Source organism: Tachyglossus aculeatus (assembly GCF_015852505.1).
Source record: "Tachyglossus aculeatus isolate mTacAcu1 chromosome 12 unlocalized genomic scaffold, mTacAcu1.pri SUPER_6_unloc_1, whole genome shotgun sequence".
Classification (NCBI taxonomy): domain Eukaryota; kingdom Metazoa; phylum Chordata; class Mammalia; order Monotremata; family Tachyglossidae; genus Tachyglossus; species Tachyglossus aculeatus.
In genome coordinates this window covers 10,864,982-10,885,844 of record NW_024044828.1, presented here as the reverse complement: position 1 = coordinate 10,885,844, position 20,863 = coordinate 10,864,982, and the positions used below count along the sequence as shown (strand labels likewise).

The window sequence follows — 20,863 nt, the reverse complement described above, 5'->3', positions numbered from 1 at the left end:
CTTATTTGTTGAGTGCTTGCTATGTGCAGAGCACTGTGCTTAAGTGCTTGGGAGAGTACAATACAATGGAATTAGCAGTCACATTTGCTGTCCATAACCAGCTTTCAGTCTAGAGGGGGAGACAGACACTGATATGAATACAGTGTGAGAAGCAGCATGGCTCAGTGGAAAAAACATGGACTTTGGAATCAGAGGTCATGGGTTCAAATCCTGGCTCTGGAACTTGTCAGCTGTGTGACTTTGGGCAAGTCACTTAACTTCTCTGGGCCTCAGTTACCTCATCTGTAAAATGGGGATTAAGACTGTGAGCCCCACATGGGACAACCTGATTACCATGTATCCTCCCCAGCACTTAGAACAGTGCTTTGCGCATAGTAAGCACTTAATAAATGCCATTATTATTATTATTATGAATAAATAAGCAAATTATAATTAACAATAATGATAATATAATTCAGTGTTTCAGGCTTTAGAAATCCCTACCCAAACTTTCACTTTCCACTGAGAGAGATCCCAAGGGGAAAGACAGAGGCAGAACACACATCCTTGGAGTTCCTAAATTTCCAGCCTGCCTCCTCAACCATCTGCCAAACCCTCAGTGGCCAAGGATGGAGCCTCCGGTCAGAAGTCCAGTTTGGACTCCTAGTCTGCTCGATGGCTCTCAAAATAGCTGAGAAGGCAGCCCTGAAAACTCCAAGGGCCACTCACCTCTTCTGAACCAGATGGGTCAACTTAATCCTATGCTGGGGAGACTCTCTGGGACACTTTCTTGTCTCCAACTCACCCAGACAGATGTGTCACATCCACTTCCCATAGGTTGAGAAGCAGAATGGTCTAGTGGAAAGAACACAGGGTGGAAACTCAGAGGACCTGGGTTCCAATCCCGGCTCCACCACTTGCCTGCTGTATGACATAGGGCAAGTCACTTAATTTCCATCAGCCTCAGTTTCCTTGCCTGGAAAATGCAGATGAAATACCTGTTCTCCCTCCTAGCTATACTGTGAGCCCCATATAGGATCGGGAGTGTCGCTGACCTGATTATTTTGTATTCTATCCCAGTGCTTGGCACAGGGTAAGTACTTAAATGCCTCAATAATAACAATAATAATAGTAAGTGCTCAATAAATACCAATATCATCTTTATTATTCATCCCTAGGAAAAAAGACACAGCCTACTCTCTGTCATCATTTTAGCATTTAGAAACCCTTGAGGTGGGGAGGGTCTTCCCTTGCGTCTAACCCGCATCCCTCCTGTTGCAGTGTGGAACTTTATCCTCTTTGTCCATCCCCAGTGAGGCTGGAGCAGAGTTGACCTGCCTTCTCCATCCTGTAGCCTTTCATATACATAGACTCATTTAAATGAGCTCCCAGATGAAGTCTGAGAGAGAAAGATAGAGACAGAGATTGAATACATACAAGCACTAGGACCCTGCCTGAGAATGAGCAAACACAGGCAAGAGAAGCATTTCTCTACCACAGTTTAACTAAGAGGCATATGACAGCTTTGTCTTCATTATCTCCATTGATTTTTCATTTGAGAATTCACAACAGCACATTTGCCAATAGCGCTGCAAAAAATATGCAAGACCCATGTGGACACTTGGGGAATATTTTTGTTATTACTCGGACGATAAATATCTTTTAAAGGAAGGAGAGATAACACTTATTTTTGTTTGTGGCTGCAGTAGGTCAGGCTGTCAGGTCACTAATATATTTGCAGCTGCTTCCAAGGAGCAGAAATTGGATGCATTTATTTAACAGACTGTGTTAGGGTCTACATAATGCATATAGATTTTGGTTCAGAGGTTGGGTGTTTAACTGGCTCAAAGCAACTTCTATTTTCTCTTATCAGCCTGGCATCGGCACTGGAAAGAGGTTGTCAGTAACTCTAGGCCCCAGGAAGGTTTCCTTAAAGAAAGACTTAAAGCAAGAAGGATTAGTGCTCCGAGAAGTCTATTTGTACTTACGGTTTCTTGTTCAGAGAAATAATAAAATGAACCTCCTTGTCCTTTTAAGAAATTTTATGGCACATAATTTATTTCCTAGTAAAGCGGCTTTTCAAAAGCCAAGGATGGGAAATGGGACCCATGAGAAATGTCGCCCAGAGACCACAGCAGCCTGCACTTCTTCATCCTGAATGGCAGCAGGTACAGCGTGCCCTAGTGGAAAGAGCCTGGGTGGCGGCAGACCTGGGTTCTAATCCTACTACACCACTTCCCTGCTGTGTGACCTTGGATAAGTCATCTTCACTGGGCTTCGCTTTCCTCATTTGTAAAATGCAGACGAAATACCTGTTCTCCCTCCTACTTAGACTATGAGCCCCTTGTGGGGCAGAGATCATGGTCAAACTAATTACCCTGTATCTATTCCAGTGCTCAGTTTAGGGCTTGGCACAAAGGAATAACTTAAAACAAATACCACAATTATTATCATTATTATTGTGCTATTCTGTGGTCTAGTGGTTAGGATTTGGCGCTCTCACCACCACGTCCTGGGTTCAATTCCTGGCCAGGGAACTCAGTTTCTCCAGACTGTAAGTTCGTTATAGGCAGGGAGCGAAGCTGCTGATTCCTGAGTGGTTTGGCAGTGCTCTGCACATAGTAAGTCCTTAATAAATACTACTTATTAGAGGATTGAGAGGGGAGAGCATTGAGGGAAGGCTGTGGTTTCCCATTCTGTGGGGATTTTTTGTGCAGATTCCCCCATGAGGCCAGTTCACAGTCCCACCTCAGAAGCTTCCCCTCTCCCAGCTCCCTTTCCTATTCTTCCAATCTCTCTGAAGCACGATCCACCCCTTGACCTTAAATGGATCTATCTAGCTTTGATGGGAAGAACTGGAGACAGTAAGGGCTACTGCTGACAGGGTAGCAGAGGCAGAAGGGAAAGAAGGCCAGTGAGGTGACGGTCGCATGGGGGAAACAGTTCCCAAAGCTGTTAAAATCGGGTTAACAGATGAGTGCTGCCAGGCTAGGGGAATGTATATTACAGATCTCGGGATGACAGTCTACATAGAAATGTGAAATCTCTAGGGAAGTCTGGGAAGTCCCTAGCCCTGCTCTCCCCTCTCATGCCATTCCCCCACAACACCTGCTCCAATAACCAAAGATTCAAAATAACCTGACTACTAAATCTTCACACATATGTACAGAATCCAGAACCAGAGTCCTGCACGACATAAGGCACAAGCTCAAGATACCTAAAGCACTTCTCTCTCTCTAAACCTGCCTCTCCTCTCTCTCCTCTCCCCCATCCCCAATTCCAGATAGTCATTGCTACTCGATTCCATTACTGTATTTCTTATGTGGCCAATGGGGTTGGGAGGGTGTGGGAACCAGCTGCTGCTTCTGATTAGCCTCAGTGGGGCAATGGAAGAGTTAAGATGGAGAAGCGGTTCTTTGATCATTAAATATGAGGTCCTGCTATTTTACCTAGTGTGTGACACACTAATGCAAGTTGTCTCAGAGGCAGTAATGAATGCTGAATGCCACATTACCAGAAGAAACTATTAAGACACTGCTGCTGAGGTTGTTCCTATTGATTTTCTCCTCCAAGTCTCATGACACCGCATTTCTAATGAATGGAAATCCCAAACCTATTTCTAGATAAATGACTCTCCCAGAGGTTGGGTTGGTGGGTTTTTTTCCCTTCTTCCTCAAAAAGAAAATTGCTTTTGTACTTTGGTTCTTTTCCAGTTCCATACACACTCATGTCTGGAAACTCTCCCGTACAGAAGACTGGCAATCTGGCATTATCTCATTGGATGACCAGAAGGGGGAAGCAGGTGGAATTCAGGCAGGGAATCTAGAATACTGAAACATTTTAACACCAAAAAGCATAGAAGGCCCAAGGGAAAGTGACAGTCACCAGAATTGCCCTATTTGGGTGAAAAAATTCCATCTTAAATACCATCTGGATGTTCCTGACCTCTAGATTGTAAACCCCCTATGGGCAGGAAACATGTCTATCAACTCCATTGCATTGCACTCTCCCAAGTACTTAATACAGTACTCTGAACACAATAAGCGCTCAACAAATACCACTGATTGACTGGTTGATGTCAGAACCATCTAATGGTCCTAGTAATGGTGGGTTGCATCGCTACCAAATATTAGAGAAGTAGCATGGCCTAGTGGATACAACATGGTCTGAGAGTCAGAAGGACCTGGGTTCTAGTCCCAGCTCCATCACTAGTCTGTCGTGTGATCTTGGGTAGGTCATTTAACTTTTCTGTGCCTCTGTAAAATGGGGATTAAGACTGTGAGCCCCATGTGGGACAAGGATTGTGTCCAACCTGATTATCTCGTATCTAATACAGCACTTTTTCATTCAATCATATTTATTGAATGCTTACTGTGTGCAAAGCACAGTGCTTAATACAGTATGTGCTTAACAAATACCACTAAAGAAAGTATTCTCCTCCAACCCATGCTGCTCAAATTATGGGTCCAATCAAGCCAGCCCCAGGAGAAAGGGAAATTTCAGGCTGCAGGAAAAACTGGCTATGACCTTTGCCCTCTTGGTCACAAATGCACTCCTGATGTGCCATGCTTACCTTCCCACTACACCCCTTCCTCCCTCCCCAACTATCCTTGAGCTTTTTTTGTATCTTGTTTGCAAGAAAGCTCATTTGAGAAATTCACTGGGAACAACTACAATGAAAAACAAACACTAATAGTAGTTTCCAATATAGATTTTCAGATGCACCCTATGTACGGGTGTGTATTGGTGTGTACATGTGTGCACTCAACAGTGAGTATGTAAATTATTGGGCCACCTAGGGATCAAAGATTTTTAGGTCAGAAACAGCCAACTCAGTAAGGGGAGGGTAACGTCAATGCTGTGAAATTCTCCCTTGATCCCATGCCAGTGGTCAGGTGGATGGAACATTTAGCTCTGGAAGTGACCCAGATAAAGGGGAGCTCATTAGCTGGTCAAAGGGAGTGCTTAGAACAGTGCTCTGCACATAGTAAGCACTTAACAAATGCCATCAAAATAAAAAACAGCTCTGGGATTTTTCTCCCTACATCTTCCTGCCTCCCTCCATTCACATCTGCTTCCTAACCCCATCGGCCCTCCAGCGCCCCAAAAGTTTCTACCATCGATTGCTAGGAAAGCCTCTGTTCTCCCTCCCCACTGACTTGAAGCAATTCATTCTGGGAGACAGAGATCTGAGATGGGACAAAGAAGTAGGTGACAAAGGACAGAGTTTAGGCCGTATTTTCAGATTATGGTCATTATAAACCAGTTTTTCAGCTTGTCCCACACAGCAAACACCACATGACGAGTGGGGTCTACACAGCCATAGCATCTGGATGAGTGAGGCCCAAAATACACCTTTGCCTGAATGCACTGACTCCTTTAAGCAAAAATAAATCCATCAGCCTAAACTCTCCAGATAAATCAGATCAATATGTATTTTGCAGGCTTGAGTACTTGAATAATTGGCATATTTAGACATACCCAATATTCAACCCCCCTTCCAGCCCATAGCACTTATTTGCAGATCTGTCATTTATTTATTTATATTAATGTCTGTCTTCTCCTCAAGACTGTAAGCTTCTTGTGGGCAAGGGATGTGCTTGTTTATTCATTGCTATAATGTACTCTCCCAAGCCTTAGTACAGAGCTCTGCAACAGTAAGCGCTCAATAAATACGACTGACTGACTGAATGAATGAATAACTTCATCCAGAGACAACCCCGGGTGGGCATTAAGCCTGGTTCCAATGGGCTGAAAGACACAGCCAGAGACTCAGGAAGGAGGTTAGAAAAGGCTGCTTCATCTCGGATCTTGACAAGGTTTTCTCAATGCCAATTCCTCCCAGCCTCAACCAGATCCCTCAGCAAGCTATGTCTTTTCCTTCCTCAATAATAATCAGTAATAATGATAATAATAATTTTGGTATTACCCTGTAATGAGACCTGAGGCAGATACAAGATAATCAGGCCATCACAATCCCTGTGCCAGAATGAAGGGCTCACAGTCTAAGTCGGAGGGAGAACAGGTTTAATTTCCACTTACCAGATAATAATAATAATGATGATGATGGTATTTCTTAAACGCTTACTGTGTGCCAAGCACTGTTCTAAGCGCTGGGGTTGATACAAGGTAATCAAGTTGTTTCACGTGGGGTTCACAGTCTTAACCCCCATTTTACAGATGAAGGCACTAAGGCACAGAGAAGGAAGTGACTTGCCCAAGCTCATACAGGTGGCAGAGCCAGGATGAGAGCCTGGGTTGTCTAGTGGTTCCACTAGGCCACTCTGCCTCCTTTCCTTAGGAATTCAATTATTTATTCCCAGTGGACTCTTGAAACTTTGTTTCCACACCAATGAGTCTGGCACAACTGATTCTTATTCTGGTATGGATTGTTGCCTTCTCCTCTTTATCATGTGCCTTCTCCTGCCCTCACTGGGGAGCCCCAGCCAGACACACACAAACATACATACACCCTGCCCCCCTGAAAACACAACAGCTAGACACTTGTATATGATGGCAGGGGGCAGCTACTTCCACCTCCAATGGGTCTCTGCTTTGCCTCTGCCACTTAAATCAGACTCCAGATCAAACACAAGCTTCTGAGTGGGATCTTCAAAGCGTAATCCTCTCACTTTCCGATGTGCCTCGACCCATCTCACTCTCAAGCCACCCCCCGCCCCCTGATCCTGTCCCTTAATTCCAGTATAAATAACCTTCCAGCTTCTGTTACTGAAGTCATATCCTTCTCCCCTCCTATAAACTATATAAACCATCTTACTTCACTCAGAATTCACCTAACACCGAAGGGCTTTGACTTCAAGCACCCTTTCAACAGGGCTCCCCGCTGGGTCTTAGAGACTTGGGTTCCTTCCTTACAAATTATCTTTGAAAGATTACTAGGCCCTCAAAACATTTCAACCAGTCCACACAATCAATCAGTAGTACTTACTGAGCCCCTACCATGTGCAGAGCACCTGTAGTACTAAGCACTTGGGAAAGTACAACAGAATTAGTAAAAAGTGATCCTTATCCTTAAGGATCTTATAATCCAGTGGGGAAGACAGACATAAAAATGAAGTAACAAGGAAGAAACCAAAAGAGTGTAAAGCTCTAAACATATCGGGAGGATGTACAAGTAAATACCCTTTCCCCATGTCCTTATTCTGGCCCGGAACTCGCTCATGCTTTATTTGCAACAGGCCACCACTCTCCCCACTTTCTAAAATCACCTCTCTTCCAAGAAGCCTTCCCCGATTAGTTTCATTTCCCTTACACCCTCTCCTGCTCTTTCACCTATATAATTGATATTCACACCACCCTAAACCCTACAGCAGTTAAGTAATTATCTATAATTGACTTTAATGTCTGTTTCCCCTTCGAGACTGAAGTTTAAGCTCTTGCGGGCAGGGAGTGTGTCAACCAACTCTATTGTATTGTACTCCCCCAAGCATTTAATGCAGTGCTCTGCATGCAGTAAGTGCTTAATAAATTACCATTACTACTATTCTGACAACTAGTGCTTCACCAAGAACCCTATTATGACCAGGAGAGCAAAGGGAGCTAATTGTTGGCCAGAGAAGCTGACACCTGCCCATATCTTAAGGTCATCGGATTGTTTTGTTCATTCTTTCTCTTTTTTGGCCACCATCATTGGGATGGTGATATTGGGCTTTCACGGGTAATTATTTCTTTTGGTTTGGCCCCAGACAGCCATTCCTCATTTTGTTTTGGAAGCATGCTCTAATTGGAATTCAATTTCCCTTTGATATTTTTTTCTAGAATAAATTCACTGGAGAAAAATGAACAAGAACATAATTAATTGATATTCATGTTCTTTTGATTTAAAAATTACTACACAATGTAAGACTTGTGCAGGCCAAGTGTTTGTTTCACAGGGAGGAGGAAATGCAGGAGACTATTTTGGATGAATGTAAGGAAGATAAAGGACTTTGGAAAAAATACATTCCTGCACTTACTTTTTGGTGGGCAGAGGGTAAGCTCCTTGTGGGGAAGGAACTTGTCTGGTGCTTTTGTTGTACTTTCCACGTGCTTAGTATAGTGTATTGCAATCAATAGGTTCTCAGTAAATATCATTACTGCTACTATTCTGAGGTAACACAATGACTGGAGTAGTTTTTGATTTAGAAGTCTGTTCTCCAGGAGGGACCATGCTGGCATTTTCAAAATCACTCAGACTATTTTCCTTGATCCATTATATTTAGACAATAACCCAGTGTTGTTATTATATTATATCATTATATCATAGTGCCAAGAACTTTAAAACCAAACCAGCTTTCATCCCTTATGATTTCCCTCCCATTTATATTTTTTAGACTCTTTGTTTTACAACTTGGAAAATGGAATTCAATCTGTTTCACTTTCCATTTACCAGCAAGGTTGCCTCTTGGTCTCCTTTACTTCCACAGGACTGGTTCTCCAAGCTGGTGGGGAAATGTTGAATACCCAGAAAACTGATTTCCACTTAATTTTAAACTAAACAAAAATAACCCAACACGCATTTTGCTAAAGACTTCATTTTCCCCAAACCTTCAATTGTGAGTTGAAGGCTGCTTGATGATCTCCTTTTAAATATGTATACTTTAGCCACCAATTTCAAAATGCCATTATCATCCTAATTTGATCCACGGGTCCTCCAATTATGAACAAAAGACCTTTGGAATTCAGATGAAAGACCAAGACTGCTTGCATTGATCCTGATCATAAGCCACACGAGTTTGTTTCAGTGTCTGGTGGGGAATGACAAGGTGTCTTTGCTTTGGTGACCCTGTCTCATTTATCATCATCGTTATCAATCATCAAATGAGCACTTACTGTGTGTGAAGCACTGTACTAAGTGCTTGACAGAGTGCAACAGAATGGGTAGACATGCTTCCTACCCACAACGAGCTTACAGTCTACATGGGTTTTATGGCTGTAGGACTTGTTCCCCGATACTCACGTCTCATCTGTGAATGCTATTCCAAAGTACTCCTTTTCCTTCAGGTTGAAGTGAGACGCCACCAGGTCGAGAAGCTCCTTGGCCAAAAGCTTGGGCTGAGGATGGAAAGGAAGAAGGTGAGTGATTCCACCCTCTCTTCCTCAACAGCAAGAGCACTTCATTAATCCAAAATACCTCTCTGAACTTCCAGTGATAATGATGTAGCATCTATTAAGTGTACTAAACCCTGGGGTAGATACAATATATGTAGATGAGTCAGAAGGACTTGGGTTCTAATCCTAGCTCTGCCAATTGCTTGCTGTGTGACCTTGGACAACTCAACTCCTCTGTTTCCTCAAATGTAAAATGTAGACTCATTACCTGTTCTCCGTCCTACTTAGACTTTGAGCCCCATGTGGGACAGGAACTGTGTCCAACCTAATTAACTTGCACCTACCCCAGGGCTTAGAACCATGTTTAACACACAGTGAGCACTTGACAAGTACCATTAAAAAAATTAAAAATAAAATAAAAAAATAAAAAAGGGCTCATGTTCTTGCTGTAGGGTGAGAAGGTGGAGGCGGTTGAGCCCCAATTATTGCGTTTCTCCAGATGGAAATAGCTCACTCAATTAGTTGATGGAAATGTCTTGAGGCTATGGTGAATTTTGCCCCATCCTTGCTGGCTGTTCGCATTTCTAAGGAATATGGTCAGTAGAAAAATCAATCCTGACAAATCACCATAGGTCCTGGGAATCTGATTCTCCCTCTGACACTGCATTTAAAGGCAATAAAGTCATTTCTGGTAGAAACAGGCAGGGCAGCCCATTCTTGAACAAGAGAAAACAATTTTCCAGGGTTTGTAAAGCATTTAACATGCATCAGACCCTCCAGGCATCTTTGATGGGGAGAAGGAGGGTGGAGAGCTGGTTTTATTACCTCCAGATTACAGATGGGAAAATGAAGTGAAATCCAGGACTTGGATTCCAGGCTCCAGACAATATTCTAGTAATATTAATAATTGTGGTTTTTGTTAAGTGCTTACTACGTGCCAAGCCCTAAACTAAGTCCTGGGGTAGATACAAGATAATCAGATTAGACAGACCCTGCCCCATATGGGGCTCACAAGCCTCTGATTCCCAGGCCTGTGCTCTGTCCCCTAAGGTACACCGCTTCTCTTTATCTGACAACAAATTCTGACTGAAAATAACTCTCCCTCTCAAATTCACTGAATCACATCCCAGCAGCCCAGATTTTAAAGGAAGCATTCCTCAGGAAGCATTCTTCTTCGCCTTCCTGGTCATGTCAGCTCATCAGTCACTTTAGCAGGCACTTGTTTAATAATTAGTTGACAGCATTGATTGGACACTGCACTAGGAACTTGGGAGAGCACAACAGAGTTTGTATTCACTCATTCATTCAATCGTATTTATTGAGCGCTTACTGTGTACAGAGCACTGTACTAAGCGCTTGGGAAGTACAAGTTGGCAACATATAGAGACATGTAGACATGATCCCTGCCCATGAGGAGTTCACCATTGGTTTACGCATGGGTTACCTAATTATTCAAATGACTTACCTTTTATCACTTGTATTTATTTTCTAATTCTTTTACCTATTGTATATTCGACTTCTTGTGTCTGCTTGCCTCCTCCATCAGATTTTAAGCTCCTCAAGGGCAAGGATCCTGTTTTTTCCTTCTATTGTGTGTTTGTGAAAACCTAATACAATGCTCTGCACACAGTAAACACTCAGTAGCCTGATGAGAAGGAGGAAGGGGAGCAAGAGGAAGAGTCGAGTGGGCTAGTCACATTTCTGTCCCTAGCCACTTTTCAGCCCCTCAATTTCCCCATGTACAAAGCTAGAAAATAAACCATATCAACCACCTGCCCAGAATGTGGTTCTGATTAGTGAACCCCATTGTTCCTAAAGCACTTTTAAACTCTTTCATAGAAAGTTGCAGTGTAGGCAGAAAACATTATGCTATTATAGACTTCCAGGGGATGTTTACAGAATCCTGATGATTCTAATTTGCCAATTACCCTGGGCCCTAAACATGCACAGTGCTTAGCCATGATTAGACTGGGAGCCAGACCAGAAATGAAGTGTTGCCCTTAGGGCTAACAACATCCCGGTCTAATCAAGTCCCTTGGATACCAAGGAGGGTGAAAGTCTTAAACCGGAGATGCACCCAGGCGACAATGCCACTTGGGCTGGCCGGACTCTCCTTCTGCTCCGGTGGGATTTCTCCCATCTTCCCTCTCCACTGGAGCCTCTCTTTCCCCAGGTAATTTTTTCTTGTCACACCCTCTATAATCTTCACTTTATTTGGCTGCCAAGAAAATATTCTCTTCTCCTACAAATCCTCTCAAAGCTCACTTCTATGAGACAGTGTAGCACAAACATTTCTGGGGCTCTTGACAACCTACTGAGTCAGATAAGTGTGTGTGTGTGGGGGGGGGGGAGGGGGAGGGGAGGCAGGGACTGTGTTTGTGCAAACAGTGTGGCTGAGACTGAGGGTCCCATATTAGCTTTTCAACCACAGGTTCAACCGTAATTGAGTTTCACCTATGAAGAACACTATGTAGTTACCAAAAAACATGGCAGAAAATCTCATAATGAAGGAAGTCCAACTCACTAGCGCTCAGATGGAGCACAGAAAGCCTAGTGGAAAGAGCATGGGCCTGGGAATCAGAGGAGCTAGGTTCTAATCCCAGCTCTGCCACTTGTCTGCTATGTGATCTTGGGCAAATCACTTCACTTCTCTGTGCCTCAGTTAACTCATCCATAAAGTGGGGATTAAGACTGTGAGTCCTATGTGGTACGCTGACTGTGTCCAATCTGAATCTCTGGTATTTCCCCAACACTTAGAACAGTGTCTGGAACATAGTAAATGCTTAACAAATGACATTTAAAAAACACCCCAAAATCCCCTGCACAGACCCTGAGTGGACTCCCTCCCAATCCAGCTCTCCATTCCTGCTAGAGCTAGTCCTCTTTGTCCAGCTCAGCTTTGGCCTCGATGAGCCAAACTGAACAGGAGGATGACAGCTGGATGGCTCCCTAGGGTCTGAAGGAGGTCCTGTGTCCATTCATCCATCTGGGCCCCCTGACACGCACCTGGGGCCTCGGCACTGGTGATGAGTGCCCTGAGAAGCATGAGGGGACAATAGCATTTAAACAAGCTTTTGCTTTTTCTCAATAATAATAATAATAATAGTATTTTTTTAAGCATTTACTAGGTGCCCAGCCCACTGGGAAAGATATAAGGTAATCAGCTTGTCCCACGTGGGGCTCACAGTCTTAATCCCCATTTTACAGATGAGGTCACTGGGGCACAGAGTAGTCAAGTGACTTGCCAAAAGTCACACAGCTGATAAGTGGCAGAGCCGGGATTAGAACCCACGACCTCTGATTCCCAAGCCTGTGCTCTTGCCACTAGGCCATGTTGCTCCTCTCCACCCCTTCCCTGAAGTGGTGGTGGGGTAAAGGGACTATTCGCTGTGTTTCACAGATGAGGAAAGCAAAGTACAGAAGGCTTGGGCCAGGTCCCAGCCAGAATGAGCAAGTGAGAGGCAGGTGATTAGATCTGAGAAGTAGTCTGGTTTACTGGAAAAAGCACAGGCCTGAAAGGTCCTCTAACCCAGGTTTAGAGGACCTGGGTTCTAATCTCATTCTGCTACCCACTTACTGTATGACCTTTGGCAAATTGCTTAACTTCTCTGAGTTTCAGTTTCCTCATCTGTAAAATCTGTAAAATACCTGTTCTCTCTGCCACCTAGACTGTAAACCCCATGAGGGCTAGGATTGTGTCTGACTGGATTATGTTGTGTTTACTACAGGGTTTAGCAAATAGTAAATGCTAAACAAATACCACAACTGTTATTATTATTAATTCAGAGTTTCCACCATTTCCTTGTCCCGGCTGTCTCCTGTGCATTCTGTTTCTGACCCCAGAGCTTTCCAGCTCTTGAGTTCATTTTATAAAGACCAAAACAGCTCCCATCTGGTGCTTGGGATGCATCCCAGCTGGGCCCAAAGCCCAATGCAGGGACCCCGGCACCAAGATAAAAAAAAAACCCAAAAGAATCATGATATTTCACACTTGAGCCTCACAGACAGATAGTTGTGCACACACAATGCTGACGTCGCCTGGGATGGCCTGGCTCGGGGCCTCACAATGGGCCCAGTTCGTGGGCACTGTGCTCCGTGCCTGGCGCAGCCCGGCAACCCCAGAGTGGATGAATGGACAATTCCCGTCTAGGGTCGGCGGTAGTCCCCAGGGTGGGTGCCAGGCCCTGGCTGAGGGGAACAGTAGGGATGGGGAAAGGAGGAGGCAGGAAGCGTGGCAGGGCCGCCCCTGGCTCCAGACGGAAGGGTTGGGCTTTTCTTTCCTTGAAATCTCCTGGGGAACGAGTAGCTCTGAATCAATTATGCCTGAGCTCACCGCATCCTTGGAAGCCGGAGATGCTATTGTGCCTCCAGAGCAGCAGCTGGGAGTCTCCCCTGGCCCTGACTGGGGCAGGGGGAGGGGAGGATTCTGTAATAAGCAGAGTCACTACTCATCGGTGGCTCATTCTCAGGGGCAGGGAGTGCGGGGGCGGGTGGGGGGGGGGAGCATCTGGAAGGGAGAGAGCTATGAGGTCATCGGATAAGGGAGACACCAGCCTTTACAGCTCTTCTCCCCTCTTCCTCCCTGCCTTTGCAGCCCCCTGCTCTCCTGCAGATTGGCTGAAACCACATTTCTTCCTGGTTCCTTGTGCTATGGTTGGGGAGAGCTGATCCTGGCATTCCTAGGGCTCTTGAATGTCCATGGAGTAGCAGTGGTGGCATTTCTTAAGAGCTTACTATGTGCCAAACAAGCATTGTGCTAAGTCTTGAGGTAGATACAAGATAATCAGGTTGGTCGCAATTCCTGTCCCACATGGGGCTCACAATCGTAAGTGGGAGGGAGAACATGTATTGAATCCCCACTTTACAGATGAGGAAACTGAAATAGAGTCGTTAAATGATTTGTCCGAGGCCACACTGCAGGTGAGTGGCAGAGCCGGGATTAGAACCCAGGTCCTCTGACTTCCAGACCGGTCCTCTTTCCACTAGGCTACAGTGCTTCCCATAGAAATGATAACTTCCTTTCTGGATACTCAATTAAAGAACACTAGAAGTAGAGCCTTCCTAAGCCTTGGGTCTAGTGTGTGACCCAGCTAGTGTCCCCTGTTAGGCGTCTTCTCCCTCACGACTCAGCCTGTCCCAGCCACCCAAAACTCTGGGCCCTATTCCTGGACTGAGAGAAAGGAGTCAGAAGGGATCATATCAGCCACAAGAGCCACCTTTGAGTCAAGCCTGTCCCATCTGAGCAGTGCCTGCATCCCCAGGGCATGTGACCCGCCAGAGTCTGCTCTCTCTGCCTCTTTCCCCAGCACCGGAGGGGTAGGCAGAGGTGGGTACAGTCTAGGAGCTGACCACCAGCACTCTGGATGGGGAAGGGAGGGGTTGGATGGGAAGGCGGGCAGGACGGAGGAAGATTTCAGTGTTGACGGTGGGCTTCGAAGCCTGTTTGGCATGGTTGTTTCTATTGTTGGGAGGACTCTTGTCTGGAGCAGCTGAAGCAGCCAGCTAAAAGCTAAAGGAGCAGAGAGATCCTTTGAGCGAGGTGGAGGAGGGGCCACTCGGCGAGTCATTGTTCCTCTAGCCCCAGTTTAGCTGCTGGGGAGGAAATGCAGTGGCCAGACCCTTGCAGGAGGACTGGGTCATCTGGGAGATCCACTCAGTGCCAGTGGTGGGTTGCGACTCAAACGTGGAGACTGTGGGAGTCGGGCGGCATAATTTTGGGGACCCCATTCAGTCCTTCTAGTCATGTGGCACAGGCTAAACCCCAAGTATGAATTTGGAATAAATGGCTTCTAAGCTCATTCTCTCCCTCCCTTCCTTTCTCTGGGATGCAAACTTGGGCTTGGCTTTCGAGGGAACGCAGTGGGCGGTATCCACCAGGGAGGGCTGAGTCTGCGTTTGGCATTTGAATAACGCCCAGTGGGGCAGCTGTGACAGGCAGATATAATGATCTCTCCCCTGGAAACGCCAACTCCTTTTGTCAAGCTGGTAGAAGGCTGGCTTTTCTCCTGTCCCTCCCCCTGGGCCCCTGTAGAGGCGAGCTGGGCAGGCAGGTGTTCGTCAGGGATGGGTTCCTGATTAAAACCACGCTCCCTCCCCTTGTCCCCCCTATCCCCCCCACAAACATTTCCCTCAGTGCACCGGAGGCCATGTCAGAGGACCTGATCGGAAATGCAGATCTGGCTCCAGAGCAAACACTGTTGCTGTTAAGATGAGGGAGGAAGGTTGAGACAAGATGGGGAGAAGAGGAAAATGTGGCCTGGTTTTGCTAGGGCCAGCAAGGATTGGCCAATCTGCAAGTCACCTGCTCAGTGCGTGTGGGTCTAGCTTAAAAAGGGGCCCTTAATAGAGTGGACCCACATTTACTGAACAAAGAATAGGGATCCTTAACACATCGTCTGGTCCAGTCCCCTTTTCTCCAAGCAGGTGAAAGTTTAAACCAGCCAAGACCAGTAGTTATCTGTTCTATTTTGAAAGGTCTCAGGGATGGGGCCCACTACATAGCTTGCTGCAGAGTTTAAACGCCCTTAGAGTTTCACTAAATTCCCCTTGTTGAAATTGGAGAGCTAGCAGGGCCTAGAGTTGAAAGAGTACGGGACCAGGAATCTGAAGATCTTTGTTCTAATCCCAGCTCTGCCACTGATCTGCTGTGTGACCTTAGCCAAATCACCTAACCTCTCAGACTTGGTTTCTTCATCTGGAAAATGGGGATAAGCTATCCACTCTCCTACGTCAACCCCTTGTGGGACAGGGCCTGCCTGACCAGATCATGTTGATGCTATTATGTGCTGAGCGAGTGCTTAATATCACAAATAAACCCAAGCTCATTTCCACTTTTTCAACTGTCAGTGGATATGGAGAACAACAGTCCTTCAAAGGCTTGATGACAGTTACCAATTCATTCCTCACTATCTCTTCCTCAGACTAAACCCACCCGGCAACCCCTCAACTGAATCCAGTCATGAGCCTTCTCTCCTCTTCATGACAAAGGTCTTCCCAGTTAATTTCTCCACCCCGCCCATTTTACTTCCCCTCTACCAAGGGGGGAAACACCTAAGCAGCACATTGGTACTTAGGTAATCACCCCCCGCCCTCCCCACCAGTTGCACTTATATACAGATCTTTATACTCCTTTGCTTCTCCTGACCTGCAATTGATTTTAGTGTCTGTCTCCCCTGCTAGATTGTAAACTCCTTAAGGGTGGGGATAGACTAACTGTACACACAGAAAGTGCTCAATAAATCATTTTTTAAAATCTTAAAATTAAATGTAAATGTTAAGCATTTACTATGTGCCAGGCACTTAGTGCTGGGGTAGATATAAGCTAATCAGGTTGCACAGTCCATGTCTCACATGTGGCTCACGGCCTTAATCCTCATTTTACAGTTGAGGTAACTAAGACATAGAGAAGTTAAGTGATTTGCCCAGGATCACACAGCAGATGAGTGGTGGGGTTGGGATTAGAACCTAGGCCCTTCTGACTCCCGGGCCCTTGCTCTATCCAGCAAGCCACACTGCTTTCCAAGCTTCTGATTCATTTGTTTCCTTTAGGGTTTCTTCTTACTACCTTTCCAGTACATGTTGCCAACTTGTACTTCCCAAGTGCTTTGTACAGTGCTCTGCACACAGTAAGTGCTCAATAAATACGATTGAATGAAGGAATGTAGCAAATTTCCACAGAGGATACCTGACAGGTATTTAGATCTGCCTACCCCAAGTTCTTTCTTCGAGTTATAGCTCTGCTCCAAGAGATACCTCTATCCTTTTCTCACAGATGATAATTTTCTTCTCCCCCAAACGTCCCCTGCCGCCCCACACAGACACTCCCTCAGTAGACTTTGAAATCTCCCTTAAAAGACAGGCCAAGAAGGAAAAAACATCTGGAGGGTGAGTTCTGGTTGTCCACTGGAACCTCCCTGCCCCCATTTCATTTCCTATTGGTTCTCTGTGTAAAAGTAAAGATCCCCTACTGCTGGATCCCCTTCTTGAAGAGTCTCCTCCGCAAAGCTGAGATGAAGTGCTGGCAGTGAGGTGAAAGAGAAGAAAATTTATGGTGCTACAGTCATCGTCCATATAATGCAAAAAGCAATTCACTGGGGTAAAAGTGCAATCAGAAACAGCCCAGATCCTGGCTCTCCCTGTAAATAGCTGGGGGAGAAACCTAAACTTTTGGCTGAGAAGACTTATTTGTGAATGGTCATTTTCATTCAGGGCTGAGACAAAGCAGTTTGTTTTTAAGGAAAACCACCTTCCCTGGACTGTGCTAATGAAATGAATGAAAGCAGATGGCACCACAGTAAAGTCAACTAGTCTCAAGAACAGAACTGCATTTGCCGGCAGCCACATGCACTGGAGGCTGCAATCGTGCTGCTCTGGGGCACATTTAAAAAGATTGTTCACCCGCCTGCTGATAGAACGCTTGGTAGGGAGTGGGGAAAGTAGCCTGTTGGTTGTTTATAGCTCCAGGGGTTGCTGGGATTTCTGAATGCAGAACTCTTAGTGTGCACAAGCGCAAGTGCTCACTATGGAAAACAGGCTGGGGAAAGATGTAAATAATAATAATGATGATAATTGTGGCATTTGTTAAGCACTTACCATGTATCAAGCAAAGTTCTAAAAGCTGGGGTAGACACAAGATAGTCAGGTCAGACACATTCCCTGTCCCACAGGGGGCTCACAGTCTGAATCTCCCTTTTACAGATGATGTAACTGAGACACAGAGAAGTTAAGTGATTTGCCCAAGATCACACAACAGACGTGTGGTGGAGCCGGGATTGGAACCCACGTCCTCTGACTCCCAGGCCTGTGGTCTTTCCAGTAGGCCACAATATGCAATAGGAATGATAATCCTGGTATTTGCTAAGTGATTACGAATTACAAAGCACTCTATTAAACTCTGGGGTGGAGACAATCCCTGTCTGGGGTAGAGACATTCCCTTGTCCTCCAGATACTCCCCATCTAAGGTAGGGAGGATAAGCAAGTATTTTATCCCCATTTTACAGATGAGGAAACTGAGGCCCAGGGAAATTAAGTGACTTGCCCACTGTTACACAGCAGACAAGTGGCAGAGGTAGGATTAGAACCCAGGTCCTTGTGACCCCCAGGCTCATGCCCTATCCACTAGGCCATGCTGTTCACTCCAGGTACCTACCCCGACACAGCACAGTGCTTGGTACATAGCAAGGGCTGAACAGATACCACCATTACTAGCAAAGCCCAGGGAAGCATTCCAGAGAGGGCCCTGACACCTACTACTCCATTCTCATCAAAGGAGTGGGACCTTGAAAGCTTAGCCAACTGATCTGCTTACCAAGAAGCCAATGGCTAGAAGGCAATACAAGTCTCAAGCCAAGGACTTTTGCAGATACCCCTACATCTGGTGTTTTTATTGAAGCAATAACCCTGCCTAAATGCTTTGCAGCTGAGGATTTGCGCCTCCGTGACCTCTTCTCTCCTTCTCTCAAAGCTTCGAAATGCCCCGTGTGGGATTGATTTAACATTCTTTAATTTCACAGGAACTGGCCAATCTACAGAGAGCACCAGAACTGAACAAGTTTCATTCCACTGATGGGAAAGATTAGCGGTTGCTGGTGGGGGGGCGGGGCGGGGGGGGGGGGGGGGGGGGGGGACGGGACTGGGCAGGGTCTCTAAGCAAAGGGTTAAAACTCCAGCCCCTTCCTCATTCTCATTCAATGAGAAGGTTTCAGCTTGGGGAAAAAGGGAGCAGTGCAAGACTGCTGCAGCCTCAGCAGGCTCCAAACTCCCAAGTCCATCCTGGAGCCCAACCTGATTAACTTGTATCTACCCCAGTGCTTAGAACAGGGCTTGACACACGGGATGCACTTCCCAGATACCATAAAAAGAAGTGAGGGGGAGAGAAGAAAGAAAGGACTGGATTCTATTCTGGGAAGAGTCTAACGCCTGTTTCACTTTGCACTGAGCAGATGGTGATGAAGATGGTCATTTAGACTACATTGGAGAAAGGGAAGAAATGATTAAAAAACACTCTCCATCTAACTTCCCTGGACCTCAGTTTTCTTATTTGTAAAAACGGGATAAATACCTTGTTTTCCCCCTCCCTAAGACTGTGAGCCCCATGTGGGACAGGGGTGGTGTCTGATTTGATTGTCTTGTATCTATCTCCATGCTTAGCACCTAGCAAGAGCTGAATAAATGCTGCCTTTTTAAATTTTTATCTTCCCAGAAATCCCTTCTCTGGAAAACTCGCTTGGCAGTCAGTCATTCATTTAATCGTATTTATTGAGCACTTACTGTATGTACAGCACTGTACTAAGTGCTTAGAAAGTACAATTTGGCAACAGATAGAGACAATCCCTACCCAAATCTGGCTGCTCCATTTGAAAGTTTTACTGGGAGGGGATAGTGGGGGAGGGGGATGGGGGGAAGGGAAGGGGGGCTGGGGAGAAGGGGAGGTGGGACGGGCCTGCTGCCCACGGCTGATCCAGCGTTGGCGGTGGGCTGGGGGTCTCTCCATGCTGGATGGTCTAATCTGATCAAGAAACTGGAAACAGCAGGATAGAGGGGGAGATCCCTATCAGAATTAGCCCTAACCATGTGTAGCCAGCACCTACTATGCATTCAGAACAAAGCACAAACTAACCATTAGAATCACTTGGCTCTGGAATCTGTGCCTGCTGCCTCAGGTCGGGGGGACAATGTCCAGGGGTCTCTCCTCCCTCACCAGGTAGATACCCTGCACCCTACATGAGGGCTGGGCAGGTGGGAATCCAGGAAGCGTGGTTCTGGAGCACCCAAGGAGCCACTGGTGGACTAGAATGGTCCCCTCTCTCCTCACCCACCATTGCTGGGGCAACTAGAGCAGCCTCTGAAGAACATCAGACACCTTTCTGCCAACTCTCCTTCCGCTACTCACTACCAGACAAGGGACAGACCAATTGGAAGCCAGACTACCCAGTCGAATGGCTAAAATGGCTAGCCTAGGAGAAACTCCACCCTCAGCAAGAACAGAGGATGCTGTTGTGGCCAGGGATCACGGTGAACTCCGCTGGAGCACGGAGGGTTCCGAGGACCACTCCCTCCCTGCTGCAAAGAACTGCTATTTTTACCGTCAAAGTTTTGGTTGACTTTAGCCTGCTACTCTGCCCTGTGTACCTGTCTTCCTCACTTTTAAGACCATCAGCTCCTCGAAGGTTTGTACCGGACTACCTATTCTACTGTACTCTTCCAAAGCTTCCCAGAGAAGCAGCCTGGAATAGTAGAAAGAGCACAGATCTGGGAGTAAGAGGACTTAGGTTCTCATCAGCTCTGCCACTTGTCTTCTGTGTAACCTTGGGCAAGTCGCTTAACTTCTCTGTGCCCCAGTTTCCTCAACTGTAAAATGGGGATCAAATATCTATTCTCCCTCCTACTTAGACTGTGAGCCCCATGTGGGACAGGACTGTGCCAGTCTAATTAACCTGAAGCCCAGTGCTTATAACAGAGTTTGACACATAGTAAGCACTTAACAAATACCATAAAAAATGCTTAATTCAGTGCTCTGCATATAGAAATAAATATTACTGGTTGACATATTTGGAGCCTTTAGTAGGCAGGGACCAAAATAGACTTAAAGATCAGACTTTTGTCTGTAACTTAATACAGCACATCACAACTGTAAGTGCTTGATCACTACTGCTAGATCACTGTTACCACTACCACTAACTACTCAACAAATGCAAAGATATAGAAAAGGCAAAAGATGCAATCTTTGTTCTCAAGGTTACAAGCTAATGGGAAAGCACTTGATAGCCACCCCACCCTTAGCCCCACAGCACTTATGTCCCTTTCCTTGCACTTAGCCATTTCTGTTATCTG

General features: G+C 45.9%; 1 protein-coding gene across 4 annotated transcripts in view; it reads right to left on the bottom strand.

Moving 5' to 3' along the window:
- FRMD4A (FERM domain containing 4A) overlaps positions 1-20,863 on the bottom strand; it is a 461,647-nt gene that overhangs the window by 132,553 nt on the left and 308,231 nt on the right. For all 4 annotated transcript variants that reach the window (XM_038740915.1, XM_038740917.1, XM_038740916.1 and 1 more), the window contains one exon: positions 8,939-9,033. In XM_038740915.1, coding sequence (XP_038596843.1) covers positions 8,939-9,033 — 95 coding nt within the window. The remainder of the gene's footprint in view (positions 1-8,938; positions 9,034-20,863) is intronic.